The 12395-nt window shown below is 41.4% G+C and overlaps 2 protein-coding genes across 2 annotated transcripts; both read left to right on the top strand.

Moving 5' to 3' along the window:
• The first annotated feature begins 2928 nt into the window (after positions 1 to 2928).
• Positions 2929 to 5255, top strand: LOC146949457 (uncharacterized). Its single transcript, XM_085745449.1, has one exon. The coding sequence runs from the start codon at positions 3683 to 3685 to the stop codon at positions 5096 to 5098; it is 1416 nt and encodes a 471-aa protein (XP_085601575.1). The 5' UTR covers positions 2929 to 3682; the 3' UTR covers positions 5099 to 5255.
• A 133-nt stretch (positions 5256 to 5388) lies between these two features.
• Positions 5389 to 10566, top strand: LOC146949456 (uncharacterized). Its single transcript, XM_085748528.1, has 4 exons — positions 5389 to 7246; positions 7353 to 9049; positions 9311 to 10364; positions 10549 to 10566. Exons 1-4 carry the CDS (start codon positions 5510 to 5512, stop codon positions 10564 to 10566), a joined length of 4506 nt encoding a protein of 1501 aa, XP_085604654.1. The 5' UTR covers positions 5389 to 5509.
• Positions 10567 to 12395: the final 1829 nt, after the last annotated feature.

Raw genomic sequence — 12395 nt, 5'->3', positions numbered from 1 at the left:
TTTTGAAAAATAAATTGTTATTTATTCAGTTTATGAATTTTTAAGAAGTGTAGCATTCCGTTTAAAGTTGAATTACTCTGATTTTTAATTATGAAATTTTTAGGCTGGGAAAACGGGGTGTTACACCTCTGCTCTTGATCAGATATATTTACACATATGTTTAAAAAAATTAACATCATTGAAAAAAAATTAACAAAATGAACATCATAAACTAACTAAAAAACAATCTAATATCATCATTAAATTAACAAAATTAGCATTCTAAAATTGACATCAAAATTAATAAAAATATACATTCATCAACATCATCATATACATTTATCAAAAATACAATTCTTATTGAGAATTCTCACAATTCTAACATCATGGACATATACACTATCACAATCTAAAACAACTAACACCAACATTCTCATTTAGGCATTTTAACAAACACTTTTAGTGCAAAATATGAAACTTAATATCATTGTGTTAATTTGACTCTGTCATACCCCAATTTCTGACCTAAGGCCCCACTGACACGTGTCACTTGACCCTAATCGATCTATCTTTTCAGCAAAAAAATTCGGCAGAGAGGTATTTTAAAATACCTCATATTTGGTTCCGTGTCGGGCCGCTTTCTCTCTTGATTCATTATCTTTGCTTCCATCTTTTATTTTTTTTTATTTATTATTATTATTAATTGATTAATTTTAACTTTTTACTTAGTAACTATTTTCTTTTAATTCTTTTATTTTCTTTTCTTTTTTAAAAAAAAAATATATATACATAGGTACGTATTTATCCTTTCATTATGTCTTTTTTTTTATTTTATTTGTTTTTTTCTTTATCATTATCATTATTTGTTAAAGTCCAAAATATGGTCCAAGTTCCAGTCAAGCACATGCTGTCACGCGCACCAATCTAACGAACTCATCCAAAGTTCGTCCATGCCAATCCAAGCAATTCGTCCAGGTTCAAATCCAGCAACAAACAAACCTATCCTCCTCCTCAAGCCACCAATTTCCTGCAGAGTTCAAACAAACCCTAGTCTCAACCTCAGTATTATAAATAGAAGCCTGCACACACATGAAGGGGGACCGAGAATTCAACACCAAAAAACCTGCAAACGTAACAACACCAGCAGCTTCAACACAACACAACACGGCCTCACGATCCCATCGTCACAAACACACACAAACAGCCATCAATCTTAATCGACCAAAAACATCACTGACCCGTAAACCCTCGACCACAACAACTCCAACCGGTGAACCAGCAACTCAAATAACCGTATCTCGACGCATCGGAACCGCACCACACCCCGACCAGTCACAGAATCGCACAAGCCAGGCATACAGAGAACCGAATCCAGTGAAAGGAAAAGACGGAGTAAAACCGATTCACGAACCAGTCTCGTTTCCAGTCACGTTCATATCAAGCACGCACCAAGGACGAAGCCAGCATCAGTAACAACAAGCCGAGGCATCTAAGAGGCTAAGAAGGTATAAATTTTTCTGCCTTTTTGTAGATTTAAGTGGATTTTTATAGATTTAAGTGGAAACAGAAAGAGGAGTAGGAATATAGGAGAATAGGAAAAATTTAAAAAAAATAATAATAAACTAGGGTTCCGTCGCGGTGGCGCCGCCGCACCGCCGCCGGAACCCTCCCTCACCGTCGCCGGAAACCGCATAGGAAGAACAGAGAGACTCTGAGAGAGAAGCAGAGCTCTTTTAAGGCAAGAGAGAGAAATGAATTGTTTCAAATGAACAAAAATCTGTCCCACAACCCTTATATACTAGGCATACAAGGTCGACCCATAACCCATGATCCATGCATTCCCGACCCGGTTCAGTTCCCTCATACTAAGCCCAGTTTTGTTTACTTACTGCATACCTCCTTGATTACTGCCTGCACCCCCTGCTGTAATTCTATTTCTTTCACGTTTATTTTTTTTTCTTTCTTTTCGTAAGCATCACATTTTTATTTAATCCCCATGCATTTCTTTTTCCGTTTAGGTTTATTATACTACTCATTGCATACTCATTTTTATTTTATTTTTTTTTAGTCATTTACTTCGTCGCATGGAACTTAAAATGTATAAATAGGTTTTTAATGTAATTTACTTTTATTTTCGTTTCTTGCACATAAATTAGAATGTAAATAGGCCCCAATGTAATTTATTTATTTTTTACTGCAGACCGTAGAATGTATTAATAGGTCTTTTTGTAATAGCCTAGGTGCATGTGTGCGTGTGTGGGTGTATGTTTATTTCTATGCTTGTTAGTTTAGGTAAAAGGCCTTTGTGGTGGTCCAAATGCCACCATGGGGTCCTTACGCTTTTATTTCTTTACGCTCCGTTAGTTTAAATATATTCTAGTTATTTGAAAACAACACCAAAAATATTTTTTTTAAAACAAACCTTGATCTTAAATCAAGTGACGTTTTTTTATTTTTATTTTTCTTAATCAAATGTCAATCAAACTTAACTTATTTTGAGTCCATTTTTCAAATATTAAAAAATACAAACCAATCCCATTTTTGCCACTTTGGCTTCTTTTCATTTCAAAACATTTTTCAAAACTAATAAAAAAACACAAAACCAATCAAACGTTAGTTTTTTTAACCCCGAACTACGAGGTTTTGATCCCTTACGGGTACGTAGGCAGAGGACACTCGTCCTTTCAAATCAATAAAAATGTAGATAATTAGGTCCTCTTTTTTTTAATCACTTAAAATTCCTTTTTTTCAAAATAAGCAAGTTATAGCACATTATTTAAATAAAACTAAAAGGTTCCCGTAGAGTACCACGGACATAAAGGGTGCTAACACCTTCCCTTTATGTAACCAACCCCCGGACCCCCAATTTAAATAAATTTTTTCAAAAGTCGTGAAATAATTGGTGAGTCAATAAGCTAATCAAATAGCCTTGATAAAATGACGCGACAGAAATGGCGACTTCACTGGGGACCCCCTAAGTGGGTTGAGCCTAACTTGGTCTTATTTAATATTTGTGCTATAACTTGCTTAAAAATAAAATCAAAAACAAAAAATAAAAGATGGAAATACTTGTATATATGTTCTCTCTTCTTCTTCCTTCTTTCTTAACGTGAGTGGTGAGATAAGTCCTACACCCGGACTTGAGGGAACTTAAGATAGGATCGGGTATAATCATAGTTTCCATGCCAAGAGTACTCTTCGGTATTGGTACATGTGATAACCCACTCAATGGAGGAATCTTGGAGGTATACTTTTGTCGTCGTGAGTACTCGCGTATGGCATGTTACTTTCAAGTGACCGTCGAAGTTGAGAACCTTTAGTCACCTTTAACCCATCTTGGCCTTTTAGGACGTAGTGCGGTGGCTAGTCGAGAGTACTCTCGTATTGGTTGACACGCGATACTACACCCAAACGAGACTAACCGATGAATATTGTTGGAACGAGAGTACTCTCGTCGCCTAACAAATATTCGGACGTGGTTGAAAACTTTGGGAACCTTGATAGAACCCTTGTTACATGTGCAAATGGAAACCTTAGTCCTTACCAAATGGCGTTGTTATCCCTAAGCTCCAACATTGTATATCTTAAACCACATCATGTTTCCTTGCATAATCATACATCCATGCATTCATTCATGAAAACTTTTTTCCATTCATCAAAATATTGAAGGACTTATATTAGTTTTATTGTAAACATTGTAGATATGACTTTTAAAACAAGGAAGCTTAAGCAGTATAGCTTCAGGAAGCTTGATCTTGTAAGGTTAAGGGATCTAGGGAATAAGGTGAAATGCTCGGACCGTTTCCATCAGGACCATGGGAATCTCCTCGGTATTGTCAGGATGAAGGTTGACGAAGGACTCCTTGGCACATTTGTTCAGTTCTATGACCCAGAGTATCATTGCTTTGGTTTCCCAGAGTTTCAATTGGTTCCCACTCTAGAAGAATATGCTTTTTGGATTGATCGACCAGTGCTCAACCAAGTACCTTTCAGTGGTCTTGAAAATCCTCCCAAATTCTCAACCATCGCCGAAGCTCTCCATTTACCAACTACAGAAGTGAAAGACCATATTACCACTAATAGCAAACTCTTAGGTCTCCCTACCAAGTTCCTTTACGAAAAAGCCGACTATTTCTACAGAATGTCCAGTGCTGACGCCTTTGATGCCATCCTTGCCTTACTCATTTACGGCCTAGTGCTCTTTCCCAACCTTAACAACTTTGTCGACATCCATGCCATTTCAATATTCCTTTCAAAAAACCCTGCTCCCACTTTGTTAGCCGATACCTATCACTCCATCCATGAACGTACTCTAGCGGGTCGTGGACTTATCAAGTGTTGTGCACCATTGCTCTATAGATGGATTACCTCTCATTTACCCCGAACTCCTCGTTTCACCACCAACCCAGATGGCCTCCGTTGGTCAGAGAGACTCGTGGCCCTTACTCCAAATGAGGTGGTGTGGTATGAACCAGCTTACGACAAGGGAACCATCATTGATAGCTGCGGGTTATTCAACAATGTACCGCTCATGGGCATGTATGGAGGAATTAGTTATAATCCGGTCCTTGCTAGACGCCAGTTTAGACTCCCCATGGAAGGAAAGCCTCTCAGCATTCATCTGGAGAACATATATTACCACAATGAGAGTGACATTGCGGGAATGAGGCGTCAAATTGCACGAGCTTGGCACGCCGTCCGGAGGAGAGACAGAGGCCAGTTAGGAAAGCGGACGGGGGCCGTCCATGCAGACTATACGCAATGGGTTATTGATCGATCCACTGACTTTGGAATGCCTTATAAGCTCACCAGGTTCTTGTCCGCAACTACCCCAGCGCCACCCATGCCGATGACCTTTGAGACTGAAAGGGAATATCAGAAAAAGATAGCTGAGTTGATGGAAGAGAATGCAAGAGTGACAGAAGAGTATAAAGAAGTAGTACGCGAGAATGAATGTGTAATGGGCCTACTGGAACAGAAGGATTGGGATATCAGCGAGTTGAAGAAGGAAATTGTTAGATTGAATGAAGAGAAGGAGGCCATAATTGGCCAAATCCCGGGACATAAGAAGAAACGAAGTGCTTTCTTTGCCAACACATGTTCTTATCCGTCTCCCTAGAATGATCAAAGTTCCCTCCAGAGTTGTTTACTGTCTTATGTCTTATATTTTATATTTGTAAGTCTATCCCTTGGCTTAGTTGTTAGAAAGGGAATTATCTTGTAAAGTTTTATATTTGTAAGTCTATCCCTTGGCTTGGTTGTTAGAAAGGGAATTATCTTGTAAAAACTTTATTTATTAATGTTTAAGTTGTTTGTTTACAAATTTGCTTTATATAAGTCCTTCGGTAAATAAAAATGTGTCTATTTTTGCATAACATCATGCATCATTTTGCATTTCACAGTTTCAAATCCAGAGTCTCACACAAGTTTTCTTTTCCAGAAAAAGGTCAGCCCGTTTCAAAAGGTGGCCCCACGTATCATCTACAAGCCCACCCGCACTATCTACACTCGAGCAAACGTTAAGAAGAAGATGGATTATCTCGAACAAGAAAATCGAGTGCTCCGCGAAGAGGTGTCAACCATGCAAACTAAGATGGACGAGATGGCTGAAGTGATGAAGACAATGGCAGAAGCACAGGCTCGAGCTCAAGCACAAGCTGAAGCACAAGCTCAAGCACTCGTTCAAGCACAAGCTCAAGCACAAGCTCAAGCTCAAGCACTGGCTCAGGCTCAAGCACAAGCTCAAGCACAATCTCAGGCACAAGCACCACCGCCTCCTCCTCCAGTCAGAACTCAGGCCGAAACCTCCGCCTCTGCAGCTGCCTCTGCTACCCCTGGATGGACAATATGTGCTGATACTCCGATGCACTCTGCTCCGCAACGTTCTACACCTCGGTTCTCGCCTTTCACTGCCGGCGAAATACTCCGTCCCATTGTGTGTGAAGCTTCAAGTTCTATGCCAGAAGGTCGTTCTTGGGGTGTGCCAGTTTGCCTCAGTGAAGTATTCCGCCCTATCATGACCGAAGTTCCGATGCCTACTCGTCAAAATGCAACTCATGTTCCTCCACCTCTGGTAGGAGCTCCTCCAGCCGCTATGACCTATTCGGCTCCGGTGATGCATACCATTCCGCAAGAAGAAGAGCCCATCTACCATGCAGGGGATATGGAAGCCTATGATAGAATGAATGACTTGCAGCAAAAATATGATGAAATTCAGCGAGATGTGAAAGCCCTCCACAAGAAGAAAGTATTTGGGAAGACTGCTTATGATCTCTGTTTGGTGCCAAATGTTCAAATACCCCACAAGTTCAAAGTACCAGACTTCGAGAAGTATAAGGGAAAATCCTGTCCTGAGGAACATCTAACAATGTATGTGAGAAGAATGTCTGCCTATTCCAAGGATGATTCAGTCCTTATCTATTTCTTCCATGAAAGTTTGGCTAATCCTGCCTCAAAATGGTACATGAATCTAGATAAAACAAATATCCAAACTTTCCAAGATCTGTGTGATGCTTTTGTGGAGCAATACAGTTACAATGTGGATATGGCCCCAGATCGAAGTGACCTACAAGCTATGACTCAGGGAGACAAAGAAACATTCAAAGAGTATGCCCAGCGGTGGAGGGATGCCGCTGCCCAAGTCAGCCCGCGCATAGAAGAGAAGGAGATGACCAAGCTCTTCTTAAAAACTCTCAATCAGTTTTATTATGTGAATATGGTCGGAGGTACTCCCAAGGACTTTGCTGAGATGGTTGCTACGGGTGTACGGCTAGAAGAAGGAGTCCGAGAAGGACGTTTAGTAAAAGAAGGGACATCTGCAAGTGGAACCAAGAAGTCTGGGAATCACCTCCCGAAAAAGAAAGAACAAGAGGTCGGTATGGTGACCCATGGGAGACCTCAACAAAATTACTCAGCCTATCAACACGTTGCTGCCATCACACTTGCTGCCAACACCATCCAACCACCAAATGGCCAACCTCAATTCCCACTATATCCACAACAATCACAATACCCTCAACACTATCCTCCACAACAATATCATCATCCACAACAATATCCTCCACAACAATATCATCATCCACAACAATATCCTCCACAACAATACCCTCAACAATATCCCCAACAACGTCCATATCAACAACAACCCTATCAACCACAACATTCTCAACCACGAAAAATGCAAATTGACCCGATCCCCGTCACCTATGCAGAATTACTCCCAGGGTTACTCAAAAAGAATTTGGTCCAGACCAGAGCACCTTCTCCAGTGCCAGAAAAATTGCCAGCATGGTATAGACTTGACCAGACTTGTGATTTTCATCAGGGAGGCCGAGGTCATAATATCGAAAATTGCTATAACTTTAAATACGCAGTTGAATGTTCAAACCAATCCGTTGCCAAACCATGGTACCACAAGTGTCAACATGATTGAAGATTGCCAGAAGACTCATCTCATCCTGAACGTCCAACACATCCGGACACCTTTGGTCCCTATACATACCAAGATGTGTCAAGCGTCTCTCTTTGAACATGATCATGCCGCCTGTGAAGTGTGTCTTCTAGATCCTCAAGGTTGTCAGAAAGTAAAAGATGATATTCAAGGACTTTTAGACCAAGGAGAACTTGTTGTTGAAAGAAAGTGTGATGATGTATGTGTTATAACTTCAGAGGAGCCTTTGGAGATATTCTACGACAGTCGAAAGTCAGTTGCTGCTCCTCTAGTGATCTGTTTGCCTGGTCCGATGCCTTATGCTTCTGAGAAGGCCATTCCTTATAAGTACAATGCCACTATGATAGAGGACGGTCGTGAAGTTCCAATACCACCTTTGCCGTCTGTAGGGAATGTCGCTGAAGTCAGTAGAGTGCTAAGAAATGGGCGTATTGTTCCTGTGGTGCTCCCAAAGAAAGCTAGTGCTCCGGTAATCGAGGAGACCCAAGCTAAAGATCCCAGTGCAGTCAAAGATATCGGTCAGCCTAGTGGGACCAATGCAAATTCTGAGATTGATGAGGTTCTCAAGCTAATCAAGAAGAGTGAGTACAAGGTGGTTGATCAACTGATGCAGACTCCATCAAAGATATCCATAATGTCGCTACTGCTGAATTCTGATGCTCACAAGGAGGCTTTAATGAAGGTCCTGGAACAAGCTTTTGTGGACTACGATGTGACTGTTGGTCAATTTGGAGGAATAGTGGGGAACATCACTGCATGCAACAACCTGAGTTTCAGTGATGAAGAGCTTCCGAAAGAAGGAAGGAACCATAATCTGGCTTTGCACATATCTGTGAATTGTAAAACCGACACTTTGTCAAATGTGCTAATAGACACCGGTTCGTCTCTAAATGTGATGGCCAAAACAACTTATGACCAGCTCTCTTACAAGGGTACACCTTTGAGACGAAGTGAGGTAATGGTAAAAGCTTTTGATGGTTCGAGGAAGGATGTCCATGGGGAGGTGGATCTGCCTATTACAGTTGGGCCGCGGATCTTCCAGATTACATTTCAAGTGATAGACATTCGGGCATCATACAGTTGCTTGCTAGGTCGCCCTTGGATTCATAAAGCTGGCGCAGTAACCTCTACATTGCACCAGAAGCTGAAGTTTGTGCATAATGGGAAGCTGATAACTGTGAATGGGGAGGAAGCCCTGTTAGTAAGCCATTTGTCGTCTTTCTCTTTTATCAAGGCCGACAGTGTTGAGGGGACGTCATTCCAGGGACTTGCCGTGGAAAAAGAGAATACCAAGAAGAGTGAAGCATCTATTTTCTCTCTAAAAGATGCTCAGAGCATAGTGCAAGCTGGAGGATCTGCAAGCTGGGGGAAGTTGATAGAATTGCCAGAGAACAAGCGTCGAGAAGGTCTGGGTTTCTCTCCGTCAACTGATTTGCCTTGGAATATCGTCGTGCCAGCAAGAGATACTTTCCACAGTGCGGGCTTTATTAATGCCCTGTCAGAAGCCAATGATATCATTGAAGACAATCCTGAGGGGATACCACGAAGCTTCGTGACTCATGGAGGGTCTAGCCACAATTGGGTCACTGTAGATATTCCTTTTGTTGCTCAATTGTCCAAGTAATGCATTTGTTTTTTATGCTTTTTCAAAAAAAATCCTTTCGCCCCGCCCCAAGCGAAAGTGAATTTATCTAGGGCCATTTGCTTCAAAAAAAATTATCATCAATTAAATAAAAATGTCGTTTTGTTCCCGACTTTTGTTTTATTTTTTTTCTTTTGTGCTTTTTTCTGAAAAATGGTAATACAAAAAACCAAAAAATATGATCACCTTCGAAAAATCTGCATTTACTTATTTTCTAAAATCATCAATCATATGTGCAGATTAAACATCAATGAACCCTTTGAACAACATAGCCCTATGATCTCTCCCAACTTTGAATCCCCTGTGTTTGAGGCGGAAGAGGAAGAGAATGAAGAGATTCCCGATGAAATCTCTCGGTTACTTGAACAAGAAAGAAATGCCATTCAGCCTTATGGGGAAGTAATAGAGGTGATCAACTTGGGTACCGAAGAAGACAAGAAAGAGGTCAAGATTGGGGCATCACTTGAAGCAAGTGTCAAGAAGCGAGTGATAGAACTTCTCAGAGAATATGTTGATATATTTGCTTGGTCGTACAAAGATATGCCAGGCCTGGATACTGATATTGTGGTGCACCGTCTGCCGTTGAAGCCTGAATGTCCACCAGTCAAGCAGAAGTTGAGAAGAGCTCGTCCTGATATGGCCCTCAAGATTAAAGAAGAAGTACAGAAACAGATTGATGCAGGTTTCCTTGTTACATCAGAATACCCGCAGTGGCTCGCCAACATTGTGCCTGTTCCGAAGAAGGATGGTAAAGTCAGAATGTGTGTTGATTACCGTGATTTGAACAAAGCTAGTCCCAAAGATGATTTTCCACTACCTCACATTGATGTATTAGTTGACAACACTGCAAAGTCCAAAGTTTTCTCCTTCATGGATGGTTTCTCCGGTTACAATCAGATCAAAATGGCACCAGAAGATAGAGAGAAGACATCTTTCATTACCCCTTGGGGCACTTTTTGTTACAGAGTAATGCCATTTGGGTTAATAAATGCAGGTGCTACTTATCAGAGAGGTATGACTACTCTTTTCCATGACATGATGCACAAAGAGATTGAGGTTTATGTAGATGATATGATTGTCAAGTCAGGTACTGAAGATGAGCATGTCGAGTATTTGCTGAAGATGTTCCAACGCCTGAGAAAGTATCAACTTCGTTTGAATCCTAACAAGTGCACCTTTGGCGTCAGATCCGGAAAGCTCTTGGGCTTCATTGTCAGCCAGAAAGGTATTGAAGTAGATCCCGACAAGGTCAGAGCTATCAGAGAAATGCCCGCTCCACAAACAGAAAAACAAGTAAGAGGGTTTCTCGGACGACTGAACTACATCTCCCGTTTTATTTCTCATATGACTGCAACATGTGGGCCGATATTCAAGCTACTCCGCAAAGAGCAAGGTATTGTGTGGACAGAAGAGTGCCAGAAAGCCTTTGACAGCGTCAAAGAGTATTTGCTAGAACCTCCAATCCTTATCCCTCCAGTTGAAGGAAGACCTCTGATCATGTACCTGACTGTGTTAGAAGATTCTATCGGTTGTGTGCTCGGGCAGCAAGATGAAACTGGAAGAAAGGAGCACGCTATTTATTACTTAAGCAAGAAGTTTACTGATTGTGAGTCTCGATATTCCATGCTCGAAAAGACATGTTGTGCTCTAGCTTGGGCTGCCAAACGCCTTCGTCACTATATGATTAATCATACTACTTGGTTGATTTCTAAAATGGATCCGATCAAGTACGTCTTCGAGAAAGCTGCAGTAACAGGAAGAATCGCCCGGTGGCAGATGTTGTTATCTGAATATGACATTGAGTACCGTACCCAGAAAGCAATCAAAGGGAGTATCATTGCAGATCATTTAGCTCACCAACCAGTCGAGGATTATCAGCCTATCAAGTTCGACTTTCCTGATGAAGAGATTATGTATCTGAAGATGAAAGATTGTGACGAGCCATTATTCGGAGAAGGTCCAGATCCTGAATCAAGATGGGGTCTAATCTTCGACGGAGCTGTTAATGTTTATGGAAGCGGAATAGGGGCAATCATTATTACTCCTGAGGGTGCACATATCCCCTTCACTGCCAGGCTGACATTTGACTGTACAAACAATATGGCAGAGTACGAAGCATGCATCATGGGTCTCGAAGAAGCAATTGATCTGAGAATCAAGATTCTCGACATTTATGGTGACTCGGCCCTCGTAATCAATCAAATCACAGGAGAATGGGAAACTCGCCACCCTGGCTTGATCCCCTACAAGGATTATGCAAGACGATTACTGACCTTCTTCAACAAAGTCGAGCTACACCACATCCCTCGTGATGAGAACCAGATGGCAGATGCTCTCGCTACCCTGTCTTCGATGTACCAAGTAAATCGTTGGAATGAAGTGCCTTTGATCCGCATCAGACGTCTTGAGAGACCTGCCCATGTATTCACTGCTGAAGAAGTTGTTGATGACAAGCCATGGTTCCATGATATCAAACGTTTCCTTCAGAGTCAAGAGTATCCACTCGGGGCATCCAATAAAGACAAGAAGACTCTAAGAAGACTGTCTGGCAATTTCTTCCTGAACGGGGACGTTTTGTATAAAAGAAACTTTGACATGGTATTGCTTAGATGTGTGGACAAGCACGAGGCTGATTCATTGATGCATGAAATACATGAAGGCTCCTTCGGAACTCATTCAAGCGGGCATGCGATGACTAAGAAGCTATTGAGAGCGGGTTATTATTGGATGACGATGGAAGCTGATTGTTACAAACACGCTAGAAAATGTCATAAGTGTCAGATCTATGCCGATAAGATTCATGTGCCGCCGACTGCACTCAATGTTCTTTCGTCTCCCTGGCCTTTCTCTATGTGGGGCATTGACATGATTGGAAGGATTGAACCAAAAGCTTCAAACGGGCACCGCTTCATTCTAGTGGCTATTGACTATTTCACTAAGTGGGTTGAAGCTGCATCATATGCTAATGTGACTAAGCAAGTGGTGGTCAAGTTTATCAAGAATCATATCATCTGCCGCTACGGCGTCCCTAACCGGATCATTACAGACAATGGGACGAATCTGAACAACAAGATGATGAAAGAGTTGTGTGATGATTTCAAGATCGAGCATCATAATTCCTCGCCTTACAGGCCTCAAATGAATGGTGCTGTCGAAGCTGCAAATAAGAACATAAAGAAGATCGTTCAGAAGATGGTGGTGACTTATAAAGATTGGCATGAAATGCTTCCCTTTGCATTACACGGATATCGTACTTCCATACGCACGTCAACAGGGGCAACTCCTTTCTCTTTGGTATATGGTATGGAGGCTGTACTTCCCGTA

The sequence above is a fragment of the Medicago sativa genome, chromosome 2 (genome assembly GCF_051527215.1).
Source record: "Medicago sativa cultivar Bolivia chromosome 2, Bolivia_mono, whole genome shotgun sequence".
Taxonomy (NCBI): domain Eukaryota; kingdom Viridiplantae; phylum Streptophyta; class Magnoliopsida; order Fabales; family Fabaceae; genus Medicago; species Medicago sativa.
This window is presented reverse-complemented; position numbering and strand designations above follow the sequence as displayed.